Source organism: Colletotrichum fioriniae (assembly GCF_027942845.1).
Source record: "Colletotrichum fioriniae strain IMI 355084 chromosome Unknown scaffold_2, whole genome shotgun sequence".
Lineage (NCBI taxonomy): Eukaryota > Fungi > Ascomycota > Sordariomycetes > Glomerellales > Glomerellaceae > Colletotrichum > Colletotrichum fioriniae.
The window spans coordinates 1,407,185-1,428,325 of NW_027076838.1; the positions used below are offsets into that span (position 1 = coordinate 1,407,185).

The 21,141-nt window shown below is 52.7% G+C and overlaps 6 protein-coding genes and 1 non-coding gene across 7 annotated transcripts; 2 read left to right on the plus strand and 5 right to left on the minus strand.

Moving 5' to 3' along the window:
* Positions 1 to 2,948: 2,948 nt before the first annotated feature.
* On the minus strand, positions 2,949 to 4,267 carry CYT1 (cytochrome c1; the record flags this gene model as incomplete). Its single annotated transcript, XM_053187766.1, has 4 exons — positions 2,949 to 3,621; positions 3,689 to 3,751; positions 3,896 to 4,050; positions 4,202 to 4,267. 4 exons carry the CDS (start codon positions 4,265 to 4,267, stop codon positions 2,949 to 2,951), a joined length of 957 nt encoding a protein of 318 aa, XP_053055270.1.
* Positions 4,268 to 5,031: 764 nt separating this feature from the next.
* On the minus strand, positions 5,032 to 6,337 carry ARO3 (3-deoxy-7-phosphoheptulonate synthase; the record flags this gene model as incomplete). Its single annotated transcript, XM_053187765.2, has 4 exons — positions 5,032 to 5,189; positions 5,244 to 6,146; positions 6,203 to 6,260; positions 6,332 to 6,337. 4 exons carry the CDS (start codon positions 6,335 to 6,337, stop codon positions 5,032 to 5,034), a joined length of 1,125 nt encoding a protein of 374 aa, XP_053055269.1.
* An 867-nt stretch (positions 6,338 to 7,204) lies between these two features.
* Positions 7,205 to 7,967, minus strand: N0V96_002198 (uncharacterized protein; the record flags this gene model as incomplete). Its single annotated transcript, XM_053187764.1, has 2 exons — positions 7,205 to 7,379; positions 7,435 to 7,967. 2 exons carry the CDS (start codon positions 7,965 to 7,967, stop codon positions 7,205 to 7,207), a joined length of 708 nt encoding a protein of 235 aa, XP_053055268.1.
* Positions 7,968 to 8,696: 729 nt separating this feature from the next.
* Positions 8,697 to 10,697, plus strand: cyp15_1 (Peptidyl-prolyl cis-trans isomerase cyp15; the record flags this gene model as incomplete). Its single annotated transcript, XM_053187763.1, has 3 exons — positions 8,697 to 8,760; positions 8,838 to 10,501; positions 10,560 to 10,697. The coding sequence occupies 3 exons, from the start codon at positions 8,697 to 8,699 to the stop codon at positions 10,695 to 10,697; spliced, it is 1,866 nt and encodes a 621-aa protein (XP_053055267.1).
* Positions 10,698 to 12,978: 2,281 nt separating this feature from the next.
* cyp15_2 (Peptidyl-prolyl cis-trans isomerase cyp15) lies at positions 12,979 to 14,135 on the plus strand (the record flags this gene model as incomplete). Its single annotated transcript, XM_053187762.2, has 2 exons — positions 12,979 to 13,027; positions 13,081 to 14,135. 2 exons carry the CDS (start codon positions 12,979 to 12,981, stop codon positions 14,133 to 14,135), a joined length of 1,104 nt encoding a protein of 367 aa, XP_053055266.2.
* Positions 14,136 to 15,081: 946 nt separating this feature from the next.
* On the minus strand, positions 15,082 to 15,148 carry N0V96_002201. The gene has a single exon. It is a non-coding gene; the product is annotated as a tRNA-Lys (tRNA).
* Positions 15,149 to 15,800: 652 nt separating this feature from the next.
* N0V96_002202 (uncharacterized protein) lies at positions 15,801 to 17,496 on the minus strand (the record flags this gene model as incomplete). Its single annotated transcript, XM_053187761.2, has 4 exons — positions 15,801 to 16,705; positions 16,760 to 16,952; positions 17,008 to 17,420; positions 17,484 to 17,496. 4 exons carry the CDS (start codon positions 17,494 to 17,496, stop codon positions 15,801 to 15,803), a joined length of 1,524 nt encoding a protein of 507 aa, XP_053055265.1.
* Between the last annotated feature and the right edge of the window lie 3,645 nt (positions 17,497 to 21,141).

The following is a 21,141-nucleotide window of genomic DNA, read 5'->3' on the forward strand; positions in this document are numbered from 1 at the left end:
TTAGTATGGTTCACTGCTTGATAATCTTAACCCCTAAGGCGTAAGGGATGGCGCTTCATTTGATAGAATTTGGTATTGTTGGCTGTAGGATTACATTGGACTACAGCTAGACGAGGCTCTCTCTCTCGCCTCTCCAGCCTAACGTAGTGAGAATAAGGGGAAGTGGGTATTTTCAACCCATCCCTTGTTCTCGCTGTTTCCTGGTAACGTCTTCCAGGTCCTTCACCCATGCGCAAAAAAAGTAACAACGTCCCATGCTGCCTCAGCATTGCCCAGATTTGCTCCATTACCAAATGAATATGCATGCCTTCATTAGCAGTGCCGTACGCTCATCCGTCTTCCGTGGGCGTTTTGACTGTCGAAAAAGAACCTCCTTGAACGCTATGATTAAAACAAGAAAACAAGAAATATTGCCCTCGAGCAGGGCGTAACAGCCGCTTTAGACTGACTCCATGCGTGAAAGGCAACCCAGGCAAACAACGTCGCCCTCGGAACCCTTCTCGATACAACAGCGACTGCAGACCATCTGCCTATGACCACCGCCCGTCCAGCCGTTGTGTCGAGTGGCTTGGCCGGCCCTCTTTGCTTCCTCCTCTTCTCTTGATTGCCGTTGCCTGTCGTCGTCCACATCATCCATAGTACATGACCGTGAGAGGTCGAGTCCGTCTTGCCCTTGGTCTTGTTGCGCGCTGTTTATGCCGCCGTTGCTGCTTGGTTGTCCGTCCCTTTCCCAGCCCTGGCATTCTCGGACGCATATATAGCATGATCGTTGTCCACAGCCTTGGCAGTCTGCAAATGAGTCGAGATCTGATTTCTTGGTAGGGCGGCGGTGGCAGATGTGGCAGGGTGCCAAGGACGAGGGCGTCTTGGGTCTATTGCCAGCTGCATCCGCCTGGTTTTGTGCTGCATGGGAGGTGTGTCGAGACTCTGTCGACGACCTGCTACCCCGTCTTTGCTGCGAATCATGTTGTGATGTAGTACCGCCATTCGAGCTACCCAGCTCCGCATTATTATTGTCATCGTCGTCGTCAAACATGCGCTGTCGCTTGGATACAGGAAGCGGCGCTATTTTCCGAGGCACCGAGTCGATGTTCTGGCGTGATCCTTCAGCAGAAGCAGCGATGTCGTGGGAGAATCCAAACTCATATCTCAACCGTTCATTGTTACTGGAAGGGAAGCGGGGAAAGTTGCCTCCTAGGTGCTGCTGCTGTTGCTGCTGTTGAATCTGCTGCTGAATAGGCCTACCTCCAAAAACGCCGTCAGCGTTCCAGTTGTTCGTTGCGGCCTGATACTGGGCGAGTTTCTCGTACAGAGGGCCTGGCAAATGCAGGTCGTTGGTGTTGGCGTCGTTGACGTCTCGTCTGCGCTTTCTGCCTGACGCCATCGCCATCAGCCGTGGATACTCCTCGGCGACGGATGGCATTTGGGATCTGGTTTGTTTGGTTCGATCCAAGCATGAATTGCTGTGAGTTGTCTGTGTTATGAAGCTCGTGGATCGATGCAAAGGGTCTTCTTGTCGTTGGACGGGGGCGAGTAACCAGGCGTTGGTGGTGGTTGAATTCGGGCCCGGCAAGGCGAGGTTCGCTGATAAGGTCCCCCGTAGATTTCTCTTGTCGATAAGAGGAACCGAATGGAAAGGGTATGAAGGCGACGAAACAAACCGTTGAGAACTTGCTTCTGGTCAAAGATGGAGAGTAAAAGAGCTCACAAGAAGAGGAAGGACTTGATGACGAGTGAAAAACGCTCCTTCCCACTCGCTCTTCTTGACTCGGCAGCTCCTTCGTTGGAGGAGGGGGGAAGGTGGTGGTAGTGGTGGTGTTGCTAATTAGCTGCGGGCACATACGTCCATGTGAGCAGGCTCTGGCAGGACTGGCAGTAAGTGGACGGCAGGGTGTTTTTGAGGTGGCACTGACGGCCAGGCCCTGGCTCGGAGCTTTTGGGCCTGACGGAAGTTGCCCAGTTTAATGAGGTGAGGTGGACACCAACGGCCGATGGATGGAACAGAGGATTGGTCGGCGTCGTGCTTTCCACCTTTGGGCTGTTCTGTCAGCGCAGTTATCTCATTCTCAGCGGACTCAGCGCTAGATCCGACTGTTCGGAAAGCGCGCCGTCCGCTGGAAAACCGATCGTTTCCTTCCAGGTCCTCCATCCTAACTCGGTCTTTAGAGCACGTTGCTGGAGCACCTCCAAAAGACCCACCATATTCGTCCTTCCACCAATTGACAACCTCTGACTGCCTGCCCAAGGTAGACGCAAACCCCGGCTACTCACTCCTCAATCAATGTCGTTGCTCAAGAAACTGGGTGGTCATCGGCGACAAACGACACTTTAAATGCCTGCAAAGTCACAGAACTCTGTGTGAGCTAGGGGTCTAGAAGAAAAACATGAGATGAAACATCATTTTGATTATTTGAGAAATTATGAAAATGGCTACGGATATGCATATATATGTAACATTCTCGCATTGTTCTATCAACTCATGGTACGGATACTGATAATTAAGGTGCAACTGCGTTTCGGCGAATCAATGACCGAGAGGTTACGCATATTGAAGACACCGTTGATTCCAGCAGCCGATGGGTGCATCGCGCATTTGGTATACTCAGCTCTGTCTCCATGACTCCGCATCTGACAAGATGCTTCACACTAATGGCACGAAGCAGACTCATAGTCTTCATTTCATGACTACAGCTTGCTCACCAGACTCTGGCTGTCCGTTGTTGCGTGGCACATTTTTGGAACGTGGATATGGCACATGAAATTCTAATCTTGTCTTGTCATTATCAAGGAGTCAGGTATTGAAAAAGGACCATCTGATTTACACTCTATCGCTCCCCATATTGCTCCCAACGATGAATCTCGTCTCTGCCGCCTCCACTAACAAAGGAGCTGTTTTAGAGAGCCTAGTATAACATACACAGAGACAACCGAAATGTTGCCATGCTAATTTAGTGGCGAACCTTGGTCTCCTTGGGAGGGTCGTACGCGAGCTTTCTCGACTTGAGCCAGGCCCACTTGTACTTCTTGACCCAGACGCTGAGGGCCCAGAGGGAGGCCGATACAACGAGAACCTTCATACCCATGCGCTTGCGGTCGTCCATCTCGGGCTCAGCGGCCCAGTTGAGGAACTCGACAACGTCCTTGGCCATCTGCGAGGTGGAAGCGGGAGTGCCGTCCTCGTACTCGACGAGGTCCTCGTAAAGGACACGGGCCATGGCGATACCGGTACCGGGGAAGTAGGGGTTGAAGTTCATGCCGGGGGCGACGACGGCGCCCGCGGGGGGCTCCTCGGGGTAACCGGTCAACAAGCTGAAGATGTAGTTGCAGCCACCGTGGCGGGCCTTGACGATCAAGCTCAGGTCGGGGGGAAGGGCACCGTTGTTAGCGAAACGGGCAGCCTCTTCGTTCTTGTAGGGGTCGGGCATGTAGTCGGAGAGCTTGCCGGGGCGCATCTCGATGTCACCCTGCTCGTTGGGCTCACCGGGGTACTCGTTCTCCTCGGCCATGGCCTTGGCCTCGTCGACGGTCAAGACGGTACCGACGAGGGTTCGGTAGGGGACACGGCTAAGAGAGTGGCAAGAGGCGCAGACCTCGCGGTAGACCTGGAAACCACGGCGGAGACTACAATTCAATGTAAGCGTCATACATCCCAGATGGCCGAAAAAAATCAACATGGTGTTTTACTTACGCCTGGTGGTCAAAGGTCTTGAACCATTGCTCGTGAACCCAAGGGTAGTTGGTAGGGTGAAGACTGAAAGATGATAATTTAGCTCAGTGATCGTTCGTTGTCGGTCGGCCCCGGTTTCAATGTCGATTATGCCTCAACCCAAGGGATTCGGCGGCATTCGAGCAATTGTCCCGCAGCGACCGCATACGGATAGGCAAAAAAACTCACCCCTCCTCAGCCGGTGCGGCAGCGTTGGCGGAAGGTCCGTAGAGGTGGTAGTACCAGGCCATGGAGCCCAGAGCGAGAGACGTCGACGTGACGGCGGCGAGGTTCAATCTAGAGGAAGCTTCGGCACCAGCGCCGCTGGAAGTAGAGGCGGCACGCTGTATCAATCATCGTCAGCGAATTTGCCCCAGAGTCCTTGATGTCCATTGATGTCCGTCGATGGCCATTGAGGCCGGGCTCGGGCGTGTTCGTTGGCGGTCGGTCGGATTGCCTCGGGAATTTCGACTCGTGATCAGCTCATCTGCGTACCTTTGAAATCGTGACAGCGCCATTTGTGAAAGTGCGCGCCGAGCGCAAGCAGGACCTTGCCAACATGATGGGCGAGCCGTATCCGCAGCTACAGAGACAGCCGCGAACAGATTGATGGGGCAATTGGTGGGAGGTCGTCTCGTGGCGGAGATCGTTTCTATGGTACAGCAATCGAGGCAGGAGAAAATCGCTTGAGGCAGTTTTCGAGTGCCTTAGGTATGGGGCGTCTCTGATTGGTTGATGGGCACGGTCAATGACATCTTCCGTTCCGGCGACTTTTCGCTTCCTTCCTCTTACCCGTAGTTGCCCGGTTGCGCTTAATTGACCACACGTATTTCCGATCGCCCGTCTCACTCTCACCCAAGTGAACCCAACAGCTGGCGTCTGCCAACCCTCGGACTGAGAAATATCGCCCCCATGATTGGTCTGGTTTGGATGCAACTGCAGCGATCTACTACATGCATCACAACACGACATTGGACGATGAAATATTTATTTCAAACAAAAATCCTACCCCAATACAAAGGCGCGGCAAGAGGAACAATTTTAGTAAATCAATGTCTTGAATCCCGAAATCGTCGATAGTTCAGCATAAGAAACGCCGAAACGACGTCAATAGCAAAGAAGCTGGGTATCAGATGGATTTTATTCGACAAAACTACAAAACTTTTTGACCTCGCCGAACCGAATGTAGCTCCTGCAATCCACGGCTGGTAGCTATCGGTATATGCACACTTTTCTCCCCTCGTTAAGTTGACAGCCACGCCTTGCAGCTGGTCAACGTCCCATGGAACGGATTATCTTCGCAGAAATCAATCGAAACTAGTTGCTCAAGCCCCGTTTTTGCTGATGACCTCGCGGCGCTGCTTCACGGCGTTGGCCAGTTGATCAAGCACAGAGATGGTGTCATCCCAGTGGATGCATGCGTCTGTGATGCTGACTCCGTACTTCAGACCCTCCTTGCCCTCCTTCGGCACCTTCTGGTTGCCTATCGAGAAATTAGCGTCTGCAACTACATACAGCGATCTAGACAGGTACTTACCCTCATTGATGTTGCTCTCAATCATGACACCCATGATGCCAGTCTCGCCACCGGCAATCTGGCCAGCGAGGTCAGCAGCAACCTTGGGCTGGTTCTTGTGGTTCTTCAGAGAGTTGCCATGGGAGCAGTCGACCATGAGTCGTTGGGGAAGACCGGCCTTCTCCAAGGCAGCCTTGGCCTCAGCAATGCTCTTGGCGTCGTAGTTGGTGCCTCGAGTACCGCCTCTGAGAATCGTGAAGCAGTCCTCGTTGCCCAGGGTACCGACGACGGCCACGACGCCGGGCTTGGTAACGGAGAGGAAGTGGTGGGGGTGTCTGACGGCGCCAATGGCATCAATGGAGACGCCGAGCGAGCCGTCAGTGCCGTTCTTGAATCCAACGGGGAAACTGAGACCGCTCGCAAGCTCTCGGTGAAGCTGACTCTCGGTCGTTCTCGCGCCAACAGCGCCGACGGACAGCAAATCGGCAAGGAACTGGGGTGAAATGGTATCGAGCATCTCGCTGGCAATGGGCATACCCTTGTCGGTGAGGTCGACGAAGAGCTGTCTTGACAGGCGCAGACCCTTGTTGATCTTGAAGCTGTTGTCGATATCCGGGTCGTTGATCAATCCCTTCCATCCGACTGTTGTGCGCGGCTTCTCGAGGTAAGAGCGCATCACGATGAGGAGCTCGTCCTTGTGCTTCTCCTTCTCTTGCAGCAACATATCGCAGTACTCGAGAGCAGCTTTGGGGTCGTGGATGGAGCAAGGGCCAATAATGACCAGTAGTCTCTCCTTCTTGTCGGTGCCATTGACAATGGCGACGGACTCGTCACGGCCCTCGATCACGGTTTGCTTCGACTTGGGGGTTTGGGCAATCTCATGCTGGAGCAGATCGGGCGACGTTAGCGGGTTGTAGCCGCGAACTAAGACCTCAATTAGCTTCAAGTAATCACTTAGAAAGGATCAATGCAATTTGTACTTCTCCAATCTTCGCTTTCGGCCTTGTTGCCGACATTTTTGTTCTCGATGAAGAAGCTCTGTGGTCGAATGGTGAGTCACAGGTGTGTAATTGCGCGTGGTGGCCGGGGGGTCGCGAGAGCTGACTTACAGACATTGTGGTGGCGAGGAACTTCAAAAGCAGGATGCAATTGGACGCTGAATGCTTGGTGAATGCTGAACGAGTCGATCGAAAGGAACACCGAGATAGTTGATAAGTGAAGAAAGTGCGATTGGAAGAGGGAAATAGACTTTTTTTTTTCTCTCTCTCTCTTCTGGATTTGTAGGTTGCTGTGTCCAAAGGAGGGCAGCTTCGAGGACTAGAATACCTTACATCAGACCTGAGCACAAATGGGCGAAGACTCATTCGTCCCCTCCACTGCCCAGTGCCACCCCGGCCGGCAGTACCCCGCCGAAGACGGACCCAGAAAAAAGTTGAACACCACCTTAACCAGCACCAACACCACCAACCTACTGCGTAACCCTCAAGTCAGGGCCGCCCGACTCCTGCAAGTGCGAGCAAACTTGCCACCAGTGAACCAATGGGCCAACAGTGAGGGGTATCCTTGCTGCATCTTTCTCGCTGAATTATGGCCGTGACGTGAGGGTTGCCCCCTGTGGACCTGTCCAGCCGGCCTCAAATGGCGCCACAAGATGGGTCTCACCGCCTGGAAAATGCCCGCGACAGCACCGAAGAACGGGCATTACCATTGCAGACTGCAGTCAGTGCTACGTCGACTTTGACGTCCCTTGAGGTGGGATGCCTTCAACTTCTTCTTCTCCAACCTATCGGGAACGAATACTTGGAGCACATGGTAAGGTACCTAAGTTTTATTCTCGAGGCGCCCTAGTGTGACATGTCATCTAACCACATCCAATCTAATACTCCAAAACACTTCAAAAATCTGCACACACATCACCGATATCGCTTGGAACCCCACGAACCCTTAGCACCAATCTATAACACACCACCTTTCATTGAAGTCTAGATCGTCTTTTTCAAGGGCTTGTGAGCCTCGTTCTCCATCTTCCCATAGCCGTTGAATCGGCCATACACCCACTTCAAGAGACTCGTGCTCGCGGTCATAAGCGCGGCTGAGAAAGTGAACAACCCCACGCGCTGTACGGTGTTGAGAACATCGAAAATAGGGTAAGGGTACCTGCAGCCAGTTAGCGGGCTGAAGACTTGGTCGAAGAGCGAAGTCATTTATATACCATCCGTTTCTACTGAAGCATAGCTCGACCCAGCCCCAGTACAGGAAGGCAAAGATCATACTGATGGCCATGGCCGAGTACGCGCGAATCGTCCATGGCGGGCTGAAGAGGATGAGGTCCAGAGACAGGACGACAGCAGGGACCAGGTGAAATCCAACATCTGGCAGCCAGTGAAGTTCGAATCCCTCAGGAATCAGCAAGCGCTTGTCGATGGAGCGGATTCCCCAGTACAAGATGCTGATGAGCACCTCAAGCGGTGCCGCCGTGGTCGACAGGGCGTTCTTCACAGCAAATAATGAAGGGCTGAGGGTGATATCGGCCAGTAGCCCTATCACAAACGTCACAAACGACAGAATCAGTCCTATGTTGGTGAGGTGCTGGTAATTTCCTCCGAAACCCATGGAGATGTCGTGAGTGAGTCCATTCAGGAAGTTGAAGGATGCGATGAACGAAACGATGCCGGTAACGTGCAGCAACAGAGACGCTGTCCGGGAAGGCGATTGCAGCCGCTGTAACTGATGCTTGGCCATCATATTGTGCCTCGATGTTGACGATGATGTTGCTTGTTCCAAAGTTGTGGTTCTGGTGTAAGGTAATTTGATGTAAAAGAAGGGATGAGATGGCACTTCCGCAACGAGACGGGCCCAAAGGAAAGGAATAGTTCAGGAACGGGAGGGAGAGAAGCCCGAGGGATTGGGTCGTCGTATGTCGTTGATGCCTTGAGACGAAAACCTTATGAAGGTGAGACTTGCGACAACAGGAACTTCCTATTTATTTGTTCTCCTTAATAGAAAACGTCGTTACCGACTAATCAGGGTTCCAACGCATGCATCGTCAGGCTGACGGACCGCGGCAAGTTGCAAGTGTCCGGTGCCTTCGGAAGGCTTCGTCATGAGGTCACTGATGGATCCCGGCGGTGCGGTGCCCCGTACCTGATCGCACTTCCAGTGTCACCAAAAGATCCACGCAGGCCCCCTAACCTGGAATCCTGGATGCCCCATCGCAGCCCGCGGCATGTGTTGCCGGCCGCTAAAGCCAAACTAAGAAGAAGCTCACAGTGGGTCCAGCGCCGGCAGCAAGGCTGCTTTGCGTTGGCAGCCACCTCCCCGGCACCCCCATCTGATTGGATCAATTGACATAGCTTCCTGCAAACCACCACAAGCTTCCTGGATTTGCATCTCAGCCTTACCACGCGACGAGCACTTGCATTCACGGTCGCCACACTTGCCGTCGCTATATCCTGGACCTTGAGCATCGGAAACATGGCTGACGACGACGCCAAAACCAACAAGCGAAGCCATGCGGACCTTGTTGCCCAAGATGACGGTAAGCATACACGATGCGACTTGGGACTCTGTTCTAGCACTACTTTCCGATGAAGCTTGGACTGACAGTGTGGGTAGACAGCTCCTCCGATGACGATATGGGCCCTCAGCTTCCCTCAGAAGCACCAAAGAAGAAGAAGCGTCGCGTCCTCCCATACGAAAAGCTCTACATTGCTGCGCTGCCCAAGTCGACCCGGTACTCCAAGTCTCTGATGCACAAGGAACAGCTGTCTTTCGTGACAGTGACGCCTCTGACGGACTTCATTGTTACCTCATCTGTCGACGGTGTCGTCAAGTTCTGGAAAAAGGTGGCCGAGGGGATAGAGTTCGTCAAGGAGTTCAAGGCACATGCAGACGAGATCAGGTCCGTCTCCGTCAGCCAAGACGGGAGAAGCTTCGCAACCGCCGGGGCAGACAAGACGGTCAAAATCTTCGATGTCATTACGTTCGATCTTCTGGCGATGCTGAAGTTGGCGTTTGTACCGAGATGTCTTTGCTGGATTCACAACCGAGGGGCTTCGCTGCCTCTCCTGGCGGTATCCGAGGAAACGAACTCCAACATCCACATTTTCGACGGCCGGGGAGAGAGACAAGACCCGATTCACACGATCAAGTCGTTACACAGAAGTCCGGTCTCAATTATGGCTTTCAACAGTGCCTACGACTGCGTGCTGTCTGCGGACGAAAAGGGCATGCTGGAGTACTGGCGCCCGAGCGGCGACTACGAGAAACCGGACAACGTATTCGAGTTCAAGGCGTCAACAAATCTCTTCGACTTCAAGAAGGCAAAAGCAGTACCGACATCAATCACGATTTCACCGACAGGCAAGCAGTTTGCCGCCTTCTCTCAGCCAGACCGGAAGATCCGAATCTTTGACTTTGCGTCCGGAAAGCTGTATCGAACATATGACGAATCTCTTCAAGTGATTGAGGATATGCAGCATGCTGGTTTGGCGTTGCAAAAGCTGGAAACTGTGGAGTTCGGTCGCAGATTCGCCGTCGAGCGAGAGATTGACTCGGCAGCGTACAGAGACAAGGCAAATGTCATCTTCGACGAGTCTGGCAACTTCATTCTTTACGGCTCAATATCTGGCGTTAAAGTGCTGAATACCTACACCAACCAGATCGTCAAGGTGTACGGTAAAGAAGAGAACTTTAGAGCCGTCAACCTGGCGATATACCAAGGTCAACCGCAGAAGAAGGGCATTACTACAGTCGAAATGGGTGCTTCTGCCAACCCCCTGCTTCAGGAGTCCGAGTCTAGAGACCCCATCCTGATAACGACAGGAGTCAACAAGCAACGGTTTTACATGTTTACCAATGACGAAGAAATCTCAAAGTCAGTGAGAGATGTCCAAAACGAGAAGCCTACAATGCTTGGCCAGAAGAAGGCAGAGGAGGCCAAGAAGGCAGAGACTGGAACCGGCGCCGTGATCCACACCAACTACGGTGACATTCACATTCGTCTCTTCCCCGATGCGGCACCCAAGGCTGTTGAGAACTTTGTTACCCACTCAAAGAGCGGCTACTATAACAACACGATTTTCCACCGTGTGATTCGCAAGTTCATGATCCAAGGTGGAGATCCACTCGGTGACGGCACGGGTGGCGAGAGTATATGGGGAAAGGAATTCGCAGATGAATTCAGCAGTTTGAAGCACGACAAGCCATATACAGTCAGCATGGCTAATGCAGGCCCAAACACCAATGGCAGTCAGTTCTTTATCACAACGGAAAAGACGGTGAGTACAACCCAACTCGGCGACTTAGATATCATGCAGTCCTAACAGTCACAAACAGCCTTGGCTAGACGGGAAGCACACTATTTTCGGGCGAGCGACCCAAGGGTTCGACGTTGTCCATAAGATCGAGAACGCGCGGACGTATAAGGAGAAGCCAGAGGAGGACATCAAGATCCTTAACATCGACATCGTATAGCCCGTTCCGTCGAAAGACGCCAAGTAATGAAAGACATGAGACCAAACACAACCCTACAGAAGGGCAAAAGTGAAATGGAGTGGAAAAAGCAAGTCGATGATGCAGTATCCCCGCAAGCCTCGCAACTGATACAGACGGGCCTCACGATGCAGCTGCATATCAGCTCAAGTCCACTCAACTAAGTGAGGCTGTATGTTGTTCACGTGGACGCAAAAGGCCAACATTGGACCGCTTAAGATCCCGCAATCGGCGCTGCCATACCGCAACCCAATTCGGGCCCGATCTCGCCCGCGAGTGACACCCCGTACTTATAGACGACGTTTAGACGTACCTCATGTCCAACGGTGCGCGCACATCCGTTCTACGAAGTGGGCAATTCGGCTTTGTCGCAAGCGGTCTCAAACGTAGTCTACAACTTACTTCCGACATTGAAAGTGAAGACTGTGCGCTCAACCATCTCAGAGGGAATTTCATAGACGCAGGCCTCTGGATTCCGTACCTGCGCTGCATGTTCGCGTAGCATGAACTAGCCAATCAACCTGCCTCGACCCCGCCCCTTTCGGTTCGGCTCGTCCCTTTCTCCATTGCCAGGATCGAGGTATCCGATCCAGTATGCCACGTCCGAAGAAGCCAGGGGCGCCGGAGCCGAAACGTCGAAGCCGAAATGGTTGTTGGTAAGTTCATAATGCTCTGTAGCATTGATGTATATGGCTTGCTTTCAGTCGAACTATCGTATTCAACTAATATGCCCACAGGCCGTGCAAAGCTCGGAAAGTGAAATGTGGTGAGGAGCACCCAACGTGTATCAAGTTCGTTATATCTGTATATAAGTGATGTTGACTTTGGAACACTGCTTGCGTGAGAGACTACAGTCAGTGGAAGGCTAACATACATACACAGTTGCCAACGCACTGGGGAGCCTTGCGATTATAGTGTGCGACTAAACTGGGAGGGCCGTCGAACGAAGAGATCTTTTTCTTTGGGAACACTGACAGGGACCGCCCAGCCATCTAAAGATTCCTTTCACACTGAACGACCGCTGTTCAATCATACGTTTACCATTAGCAACCCGACTCAGGATTCAGATCCGAAGCCTTTAGCGAAACGCGTCCTCACTGCTCCCGTCAGCTTTGAGACAGGGAAGAGAAAGCTTGAACAGCTAGAGGCCCGTGATGACTACTTGGGTCAATCTCAGAACACGTCCTCCCGATCGATCCAGCACCAGAGTGGCGCTCCTTTTGCTCCGCCGCGCAGTGCCCCAAACCACAATGTACGAGGCCACTCCTCGACATCGAGCCTCCGTCGAATCGTTCCCGCGACTGCAAACGCTTCACAGAGATTATACAAGAGGTCCAAATCTCTCGCCGAGACAGATAAACCGGATCCATTGAGCCAGTTCGACCTCATGTCTTCGCCAATTTCTCTAATCGGGAAAAGTCCTCCCACGTCTTTCTTCCGCTCGGGCGCCAATTCAACGCCGATCGGTTCTCCCTTGACGCCCGTCTCGTTGGTGATCAAATCTGACGATGAGATGAGATCGCCTATCTTGAGCCTGCCTTCGCCGGCGTCTCCAGAAGATAGTCGACTGTCTGTGAACTATCTGCTCTCGAGATCTCCCCGCGTTGTGCATGATGTAAACAAGGGAATGATTCAACCATTTGGTCCGCCTCTGTTCAACCCTGGATGCAAACAGGAGCTATCAGAAGAGGCTACATTTTACGGCTTCGATCTTGGCATTCCAGACGCTGACATTGCCCAGAATGATGACGCGGGATCCATATCTCCAATAGCATCTTCTACGAGACATTCTGGGTACTTCCTCCAATCTGTGGGTGGTGGATCCTATTCCCAACAATCCGAGACCATCAATGGCACGATGCCAGGGGTCTGGTACTATGGCCAGCCAATTCCGATATGGATACCGCGAAGCATTGAGCCCATTCCTGCCAAGTGAGTCTCTACTAGCATTGAACGGTTCAAGGCTGAACGATAGAAGGCTTCGAGAAAATCCTATGAATCTCCTTGTAAGTCAGACTTTGGATCTTCAAGTAGATGTTTAGATGACACTGATGACTTTGATACACAGTACTTCGTACGTAGCCCCACCATCTTATTACCTACAGTCATGAAATAACATTCACACGACAGCATCACTTTTTGAACCATACGGCCAGGGGTAAGGGTTTCCATAGTTCCCACCATCAAGCCTACTGACTAAGAGGTAGTCCTCGTACCGTACGACAACCCCAAATCCAATCCCTTTTGTACGATTCTGCCGAAAATGGCTGTCGGTAACGACCACCTACTCAGCTTACTCCTGGCATACTCTGGTAATTATTTCTCACGCGTGCTCCATCGTACTGGTTTAACGACCTCGTCACAGCCGCCCATAGATCAAGACTTCTCGGAAAGAAGGAACCGCAGATGAGGATAGCAATCTGGGTGCAAGACATCTTTCCAGCCCTGCGGCAGGCCCTCAACGACAGGGACAAAATTATATCCAACACGAGCCTCGCCACCGCCATCATGCTCGCCTCGCTAGAGATCATATCGCCCACCGCATTCGGGTATGACATTCCCTGGCAGCGCCACCTCAACCTGGCCCGAACGCTGATGTGGAGGCGGCTGGCGGACCTGCGAAGGACCACCGAGAACGGTCTGCAGGAGGATGGTGCGTGTGCCTTTCTGTGGAGCTGGTTCACATACTTGGATGTCCTGGGGAGCTTGAGCGGCGGTGGTGTGCCCGACGCGGATTCTTCGAGGTTCTGGCTGCTCGAGTATAAGGTTCACAATCCTGGCGTCAGCCAGGATAAGATTGACTGCGTCATGGGGTTCACTACGCGCTGTGTCCAGATCCTAGCCCAGATCGCAGAGCTGGCGCGCCGCTGCGACGAGCAGCGATTCGCGCTGAGCAGTTCCTCAGCGCAACCTGTCTGGTATCCGAACGCGGCTTGTATCGAGCGGGCCCAGCTATTGGAGCAGGAGCTTCTATGGAGCATGGCGCAGACGTCACGCCCGTGCAGACAAATCACCACCATCACCACACAGAGCCAGAGCCGAAGCGTAGGCCAGGACAACAGCGTCGAGGTCGAGCTCGAGGGACAGGGTAACAAGGAGGAGATGGTCCTTTTGAACGAGGCGTTCCACTGGGCTGGGCTTGTGCACCTACATAGGCGCGTCCTGGGTAAGCCGTCCGGCCACGAGGACGTCCAGGGACCGGTGGCCGGGATCGTGGCGTGCTTGGAGGGCATTGCGCCTGGCGGGTCAGCGGAGACGGGGTTCTTGTTTCCCATGTTTACGGCTGGATGTCATGCGCTGGAGGGGCCGCAGAGGAGTAAGATATTGGAGCGGTTTCGGAGCGTGGAGAGGAATGGGATGACGCAGGTATGTTTGACTGTTCCCGTGGCTAAAAGCTTGCTAAGGAGAAAGATGTCATGAGTGGTGAGCGTTGAGCTGACTCTTATTTTTAAATAGGTTCACAAGGCGAGAGTACTCATGGAAAAGGTATGGGTTACGGGAGAGCCATGGGAGCCTCTGCTGTGCACAGAATTCATTGGGTGACTTACGCATCTCTCCATATTTTGTCTTGAGGATGGGAAAGGCTAGAAACCGCGATTGTCGTGCTTGAAGGAAATTCGATTTCTTTTCGCGTACTTACGAACGAAGCATGGAGTTGGATAGAAATACTGACAGGGGGCACATCAGGGAAGCATCGCATGGGTGTCTGCATTTTTGTCATCTTCACGACATTTACGAGACCATGATTTAAATGAACTTTCCTACTTAGCTTTGGGAGAGGCAGCTCGAGTTGGATATATAAGAGCTGGTAGCAATATACGTACCATGTCTTGATTTCTTGAGTTTCTTCGTTTTACTATAGTACTAGTGTTTGCCCAACATTCGTAGCTCAGACCTCGGTTTTTCTTTTTTGTTTCTTCAAGTCCAAGAGTTCAATGGAAATGTTCCGATAGCCTCCCCGTCCGTCTTTATAGGCTGAGGCAAGGCGAGAGTGCGAGCGATGGTAGAAGGCTGTGTATAAGTCACATCCAGTGATGCTTTCTCGGCTGAGGGGAGTTTGATACTCATGACGTTTCCACCACAATAGTACCTACATGTCATACATCATTCCTCCACCATCGCTGGTTTTCCATCACTACATCTTAGCACGCCACTTACATAAAAGTCTAGATTTGCCTCTAGGATCAAACTAGGGCAACAACGAGGAGGATCAAAGTCAACAACCCCCGAGACAAGTTTCAAGGTCAAAGATGAGGGGAAAAGAGGAAAAAAAAGAAGTTGCGTCAATCGCGGACGGGAATTGAGCCCGACGTGGCTGGTTAATGTTAGTGATGCTATTCAGATGGAATATCTATAGGACAGGCAATGGCGCTTACGGGTCGAACCCACAACCTTGAGATTAAGAGTCTCACGCTCTACCGATTGAGCTAGCCGGGCAGGCTTGGAAAGATTGGTGATCGTGAACAGCGACGAGGTGGTTCATACCGTGTTGGATTTGTGGGATTTCTTCGTGGGGTTGTGGTGGATGGGGTGGATGAGGGGTTCTCCGAGGGCACGAAAGACCTGGTATGTAAAATGGGGCCCGGGGGTCCGCCGCGACTTACACCAATGACTCGGAGGAAGGATTGACGAACGTACAAACCATAGTCACGTAGAAAAGCGAGGGAAAGAGTCGAGTCTGATTCCAAATTGTACAGTTTGTTTTGGGTTTGAAATTACTGCTATAAACCACCGGAATAAATATATCCCCCTGTCCCAAAAATTGCAACAAAGGTTCGAAGTCTTTGACCCTGTTCTTTGAGATTTCCCTCCTTTCCCAACGCCCAGAATGGTATATAAAAGTAAAAATCCTGTCAAAAGAGAGAGAGAGAGAGAGAGAGAGGAAGAAAGGCGTAAGGGGGTAGGGGGTCTTGTGGTTGTTCAAAAAAGCCAGCTCAGCTGAATACAAAGAAAAAAGGTTTAAAAAGTTGTTCCTTTCGGAACAAACACGCAGGCTTTGACGTTCTTTCACTCGTCCTCACGATCATCACACCGCTTCTTTCTTTCCAACATGCCTCCTTTTACTCGTCCATTTTTTTGTCTTTCTTATCTTGCTTGGCCAAAGGAGTATTGGTGTGGCGGCGGGCTCTTGACAGGCGCGTCGGCGTAGGCGCCGGGGATTGGCACAGCGTCGTAGACGGGTTCGTCCGCAGCCATGGGGGCGTGTTGCTGAGCTTGAGGCTGCTCCTGGTGGAATGACGGCTGCTGCTGCTGCTGCTGGAAGGGGAACGCGGGGCCGGGACCCTCGGGCGAAGTGGGAGTGTACGCCTCCTGTCCAGGCTTGGTCGCCGCGCGCGCCTTTGTCGGGGGCGCCTGGAGCTGGAAGGCGGGCTTGGGCTTGCCAAAGCTGGACTCGGGCTCGACGAAGCGGGTGCCGGGGGTGAAGGGCGAAGCGCCGGCCTCCTCGATGCGGGACAGGCTCTCGAAGGTCTTGTCCGGGTGGCGGGGGGACAGGGCGTACTGGGAGTAGAGGCCGGGGGACTTGAGGCCGGGGGTGTTGGGGGCGGACTGGGAGCGGAGCTGGGCGAGATAGAGGTCGGAGCGGGCGCGGTCGCGCATGTCCATGGACTTGTGGAGGCGGCGCTTGGTGTAGTAGCGGTAGAAGACGATGCTGTAGAGCAGGACGCAGATGACGTCGATGACGATCTCGATGACCATGCAGATGAGGGCCCAGTTCTGGAGGCGGCAGATGAGGGCGTAGTCGACCTTTTCGCCAAAGACCTCGGCGCGCTTGTTCTCTTTGCACGACCAGCCCCACATGTCCTTGCCGCCACCGTTGCTGCGGCTCGACTGGAAGAGGCCGGCGGCGATGGCCCACATGACCATAGAGAGGATGAACCAGCCGATAGCGAAGAGGGTGTAGTAGGTTGCTACCTTCTCGGCACGTTGGTGGCCGCCGCGGCAATAGGCGAGGAGGACACCGATGCAGACAGCAAGGGAGATGGAAGACACTGCGGACATTGTTAGAAGATGGCAAAGACTTAAGATCTGAAGCCTCGACTTACTAGTAATAACCAGGACCTGGGGCCAGATGGCGGTTCCTTCAGCCCATGATGGCAGACCGCTCTGGGCAGGGAGACGCTTGGTAGCGTTGAAGATTTGGAAAGAGGCGGCAAGCATGGAGATGATGATCAAACTGCAGCTAAAGCTAACACCACGAAGGGCGAACTTTGCCATACGGACGCGGGTCTTGATTTTCTACACAGCCAAAGTTAGTATTATAGAGCTTCAGTTAGACCAAGAGCACACATACCAAGTCGCGTGCTTGCTCCTTATCGGTTGCCGCTTCACGCTTCTCTAAGATATCCTCCTCACGGAAAGTCGGGCTGAGCGGGTTCTCGACAATCTTCCTCGCTGGTGTTCCGGGCACCCTCATGGCGCTCTTGAGCGGTGATCTGGGAGTCATGGGAACGGCGACGGACTCGCGATTGCCGCCGCTGTTGTTGATGTAACCGAACCCGATATCTCCAGGCTGGGACTGAGGCACTTCTGATCTGACGGGGTCTGCGAACGGTGACCGTACGCCGTCGACGGGAGAATGAACTGATGTTGCCTCTGCGAAGCGAGGAGTGCGAGGAGGCTTGAGTGATGAGTCTGAGGAGGATGAGTCTGTGGATGCTGATCGGGCCGGGGCGAGGTTGAGGGCGGCAGGCCGCCTTCTATCTTCTGCCACAAGAGTGTAAGCATACAGTGTTTAAGTAGATTACTAAATCTCGACCAAAGGCATACCTTGGGAAGCCATGGCTGTGGTATGTGACTGTGTTCCGGACGACGAAGAAAGGTGGCAGCAAGAGAAGCGTGTCTAGTATATAGGAAAGGAGCCCCTTAGACTATGGGTCGCCAACAGGAAGACCGACTTCGGGACATGCAACAGATTTCGGTGATCAAAGGAAGAATGAAGCACGATAGGAATCAGATTTCGGAGAGACCAGCTGTCGGAAGGGAGAAAATAGAGGTCCAACAATTCGGTCACTCGGGGGAGCAGGTAGTTTTGAATTGGCGCCGGCAACCTCGAACAGATGAGGGACCCAAGGCAGAGGCCCTCTCACGCACTGCAGGACCTGGGCTGGACTGCATGGGGGCGGGCAGATCAGCGAGGTGTAAGTGGGACGAAGCGGAATGGGGGAATTCCTACATGTAGCGTGGGAGGGTAGGATGGCGTGAAGTTGAGCAGGGCTCTGATAGGTGAGAGGCCAAAGTTCCAGGCCGGCGATTCGGTCGTGATGGAAATAGACGCCCACGAGAGTGGACGAGGTGGCGCCGAGCTTTGGTTGGCTCGGTGGCAGGTGCTTCGAGACTCTCTCACTCACTCTGTACTTCAAAAGTCGCCTATTCCTAGCTCGCGGATCACTGATCCGAGCGGAGACTTTGATAGTAGTGAGTTTCTTGTTGTATCAGTCGGCGGTTACTGGATATATGGGGATATGATGGGATTGTGTTAAACAGTCAAACACCAGAGACGGTGTTCCTACTCAGAGGCAGAGAGATGGAAGACCGAGGAGACGAAGGCTCTGCGAGAAGATTTGTCAAGCCAAGAGTTGCGCGCATTTCTCAACACCCAGACGAATATAGAATATTGAAAGCAACCCCCAAATAGGCATCCTCAAGAGAGGGGAAGAGAGGGAGATAGATAGAGTAAGTGAGAGACAAGGACTCGGGGCATGCACACTCGTCCATCTCCCAGAGTGACTGGCCGGCCTTTCCAGCTCACAGACAGGGCCAGATACCTACCTCCTCCCTTCTCTACCGACCCTCGTGCCCTCTTCGCCTCGACAAAGGCTCACTGGAGCTTGGCGGCATTTGTCGTAGCATCCGCATGGTTCGACGATGCACGTAAGGCCGGTGATTGGACATGGCTATCCAAATTGAGAGGAGGCAGGTGAAGTAGCAATGGGAGGACAAAGATGTGGTTGGACGGAAGTTTAGAAAGAGGAGAGAGGCTTGCGGCCACCCTTGCTCACATCCACGGGTCCTTGATCAACCACCGGCGTCAACTCCTCTCCCAAATCGACGTTCGAACTTCGAACCCTTGCTGCCGCCCGCCTCCCCCCTGTCGAGTAACTGCAGTTGTGATAGGCTCAGATGGTGCAGCCGCCTCCGAATGCCGCATGCTTGCACGTTGGCGCAACGGGTTGTGACCAATCAACGACCGAAAGTGCGTGATGGTCTGCCAGCCACATGCAGGCTGGGCGGTAAGCAGAAGACGGGGAGATGGAGAATTGGGTGAATGAGCAAACACAGTAGCTATGGCGAGGTGGCATGGCGCGGCCTTTTTTTGGTGTATTCTTTTGTGCTCGAGTCACCCGAGTCTCTTAGTTCCTGCTTTTTTTCTTCTTGTTCCTGGCACTGACAGGGAGTCGGACAATGAGCTTGATTTTTGACTTCCTTATGGCGTGGTCAACGATCGCGGGCGCTAATGAAGTTCAAGGTGGGGCCATCCAACTGCCTGTTCCCTTCAGACTCAGAGGAAGTGTGTTTGCTCTCTTGCCTATAGTCTTCGGTGAGAGTGGTTGAGTGATGAAGCATGCAGGCTGTGCTGTAGGTTGCTCATTTGTGATATAGGTAGGATAGGTAGATGTACGGAGTAGCAGCATGCGTTCCTCGCAACTTCGCCCCCTCATCCGCTGTTACCGGGCCCAAAATCTCACGTTGGCCATCTTTCGCTTGAGTAACCGAGAATCGCAGAATGAATCCGTAGATCCGTAAGCTTGACCGAAGTACTGGGACACAAGCAGGATCAGGAGCTCGCTGAGCCCAGAAGTGCACTTGAGAGAAGGACTGCCTTGCAATCTCAGATGTGGCGGCAAAACAGAGGCAAAAGCAAAAAAAAGGGTAAGGTTGCTTCCTTCTTGATGAGTTCATTCCGAAGAGTTTCCATTATGAGAGAGCCGTCAGCCCCGTCAGCGATCGTCCTTGTTGTGCAGGTGGATGGTGCGAAGGAGCTACAGCCAGCATGGATAATTACAGAGTAGTAGGTAGGGGAGATTACAGCAAGTAAGGCATGGCCCGTGTGCCGTCACTTTCCCTTCCCGCTGCTCGTCTAATAACCAAGCGAATCAAGAGGGCCGACTTTTATTATCCGTGCCGCCATCCATTTAACCCTCCATCACAGAGTGTGATAGAGTAAGAATACAGAATGCAGTCAAGTTTAGCCCGCATTCCCAAACCTATTTTTAGGAGATGTGGCCAATCAGATCAAAAGTCACAACGAGGTGGGCTACCTTGATTTATGTACAGATAGGTAGGGAACTTCGAGGTGGTGTCTACTCAGCCTATTTTTACCCAACTTCTTCGAGCCGTGACTTGGTAGGTGTGAGGGACCGCCGGGCGTTTCGCTCCTTTGCGGCTACGGAAATCTCGGTCTTGTATGGCGGAGGGCGGAGCTCGAGTCCCGGATGACGGGATGCGGGATGGATGTCGGTACTGTGAATATGACCGGACATGGGACTCCTCGAGGAGCCAGGTAGCCCGGCACCCCGGCTTAATGATCTGGGGTTATTGAAGGTTCACGATTCGGAGAGTCGTCTTTCATAGTAAACATCTCGACCGGTAATTTATTGGCTGAATAGTTTCCAGTGGTCATGGTAGCCTATCCTCACAGTCCACAGTCGTTCATGAATATTGGTGATCAATAAGACAAAAAACTCCACATTTGCGTATATTCAACAATCCCACTATTGCAATATTCAAGGTACAAATTGTAATAACATTGTCATTTAACATAAGTAGTCGTTGAGACCTCAGGTAACGGGATTTCTCGCAGCGTCACACGCTTAATCTAGATTGTCGCGACCAAAGATTGACGTCAACTCTTGACGCTGCTAGAACATATGAAGCTCAAGTTCCGATCGAGACAAGGTTTGCAATGGCTTTCTATTGACGTTGCAAGCACTAGGTAGTCTATTGGTTGTAATCACGGACCTCGTACCCTCCCTTTCCACATGTAATTGATAATACGGTCCCCTTACAAGATAGTATGAGCATTTCAACCAGAGAACTTTTGCAGAAGGTCAAGAGGACATGTCGCACATGTAAGCTTTGAGGTATGACTCAACTTGCATGATGCTGTCACCAGCTTCGTTCTATCCCCAGGCAGGAAAGGCAAGGTAAGGTAGGAACTTAGAGAGGGCAGCAGGGTTGGGCGGGCAAAGGCCAGGCGGGGCACTTATCACCTTATCAGTCCCAAAGGGGTTAGCGCCGACATTGAGCACAGAATTCGAATCGACCCTCAGCGAGGTAAATTCCAGGTTGTTACTCATCGGAAGCAAATTTCGCGGATCAACCTCGACGTCACGAAACCCACGAACAAGAGGCCCCATCCTCCCTCTCCGGTACCGTCGAATACCTACACCTAATCACCTGTTCACTCATCAGGCGATCTAACTTC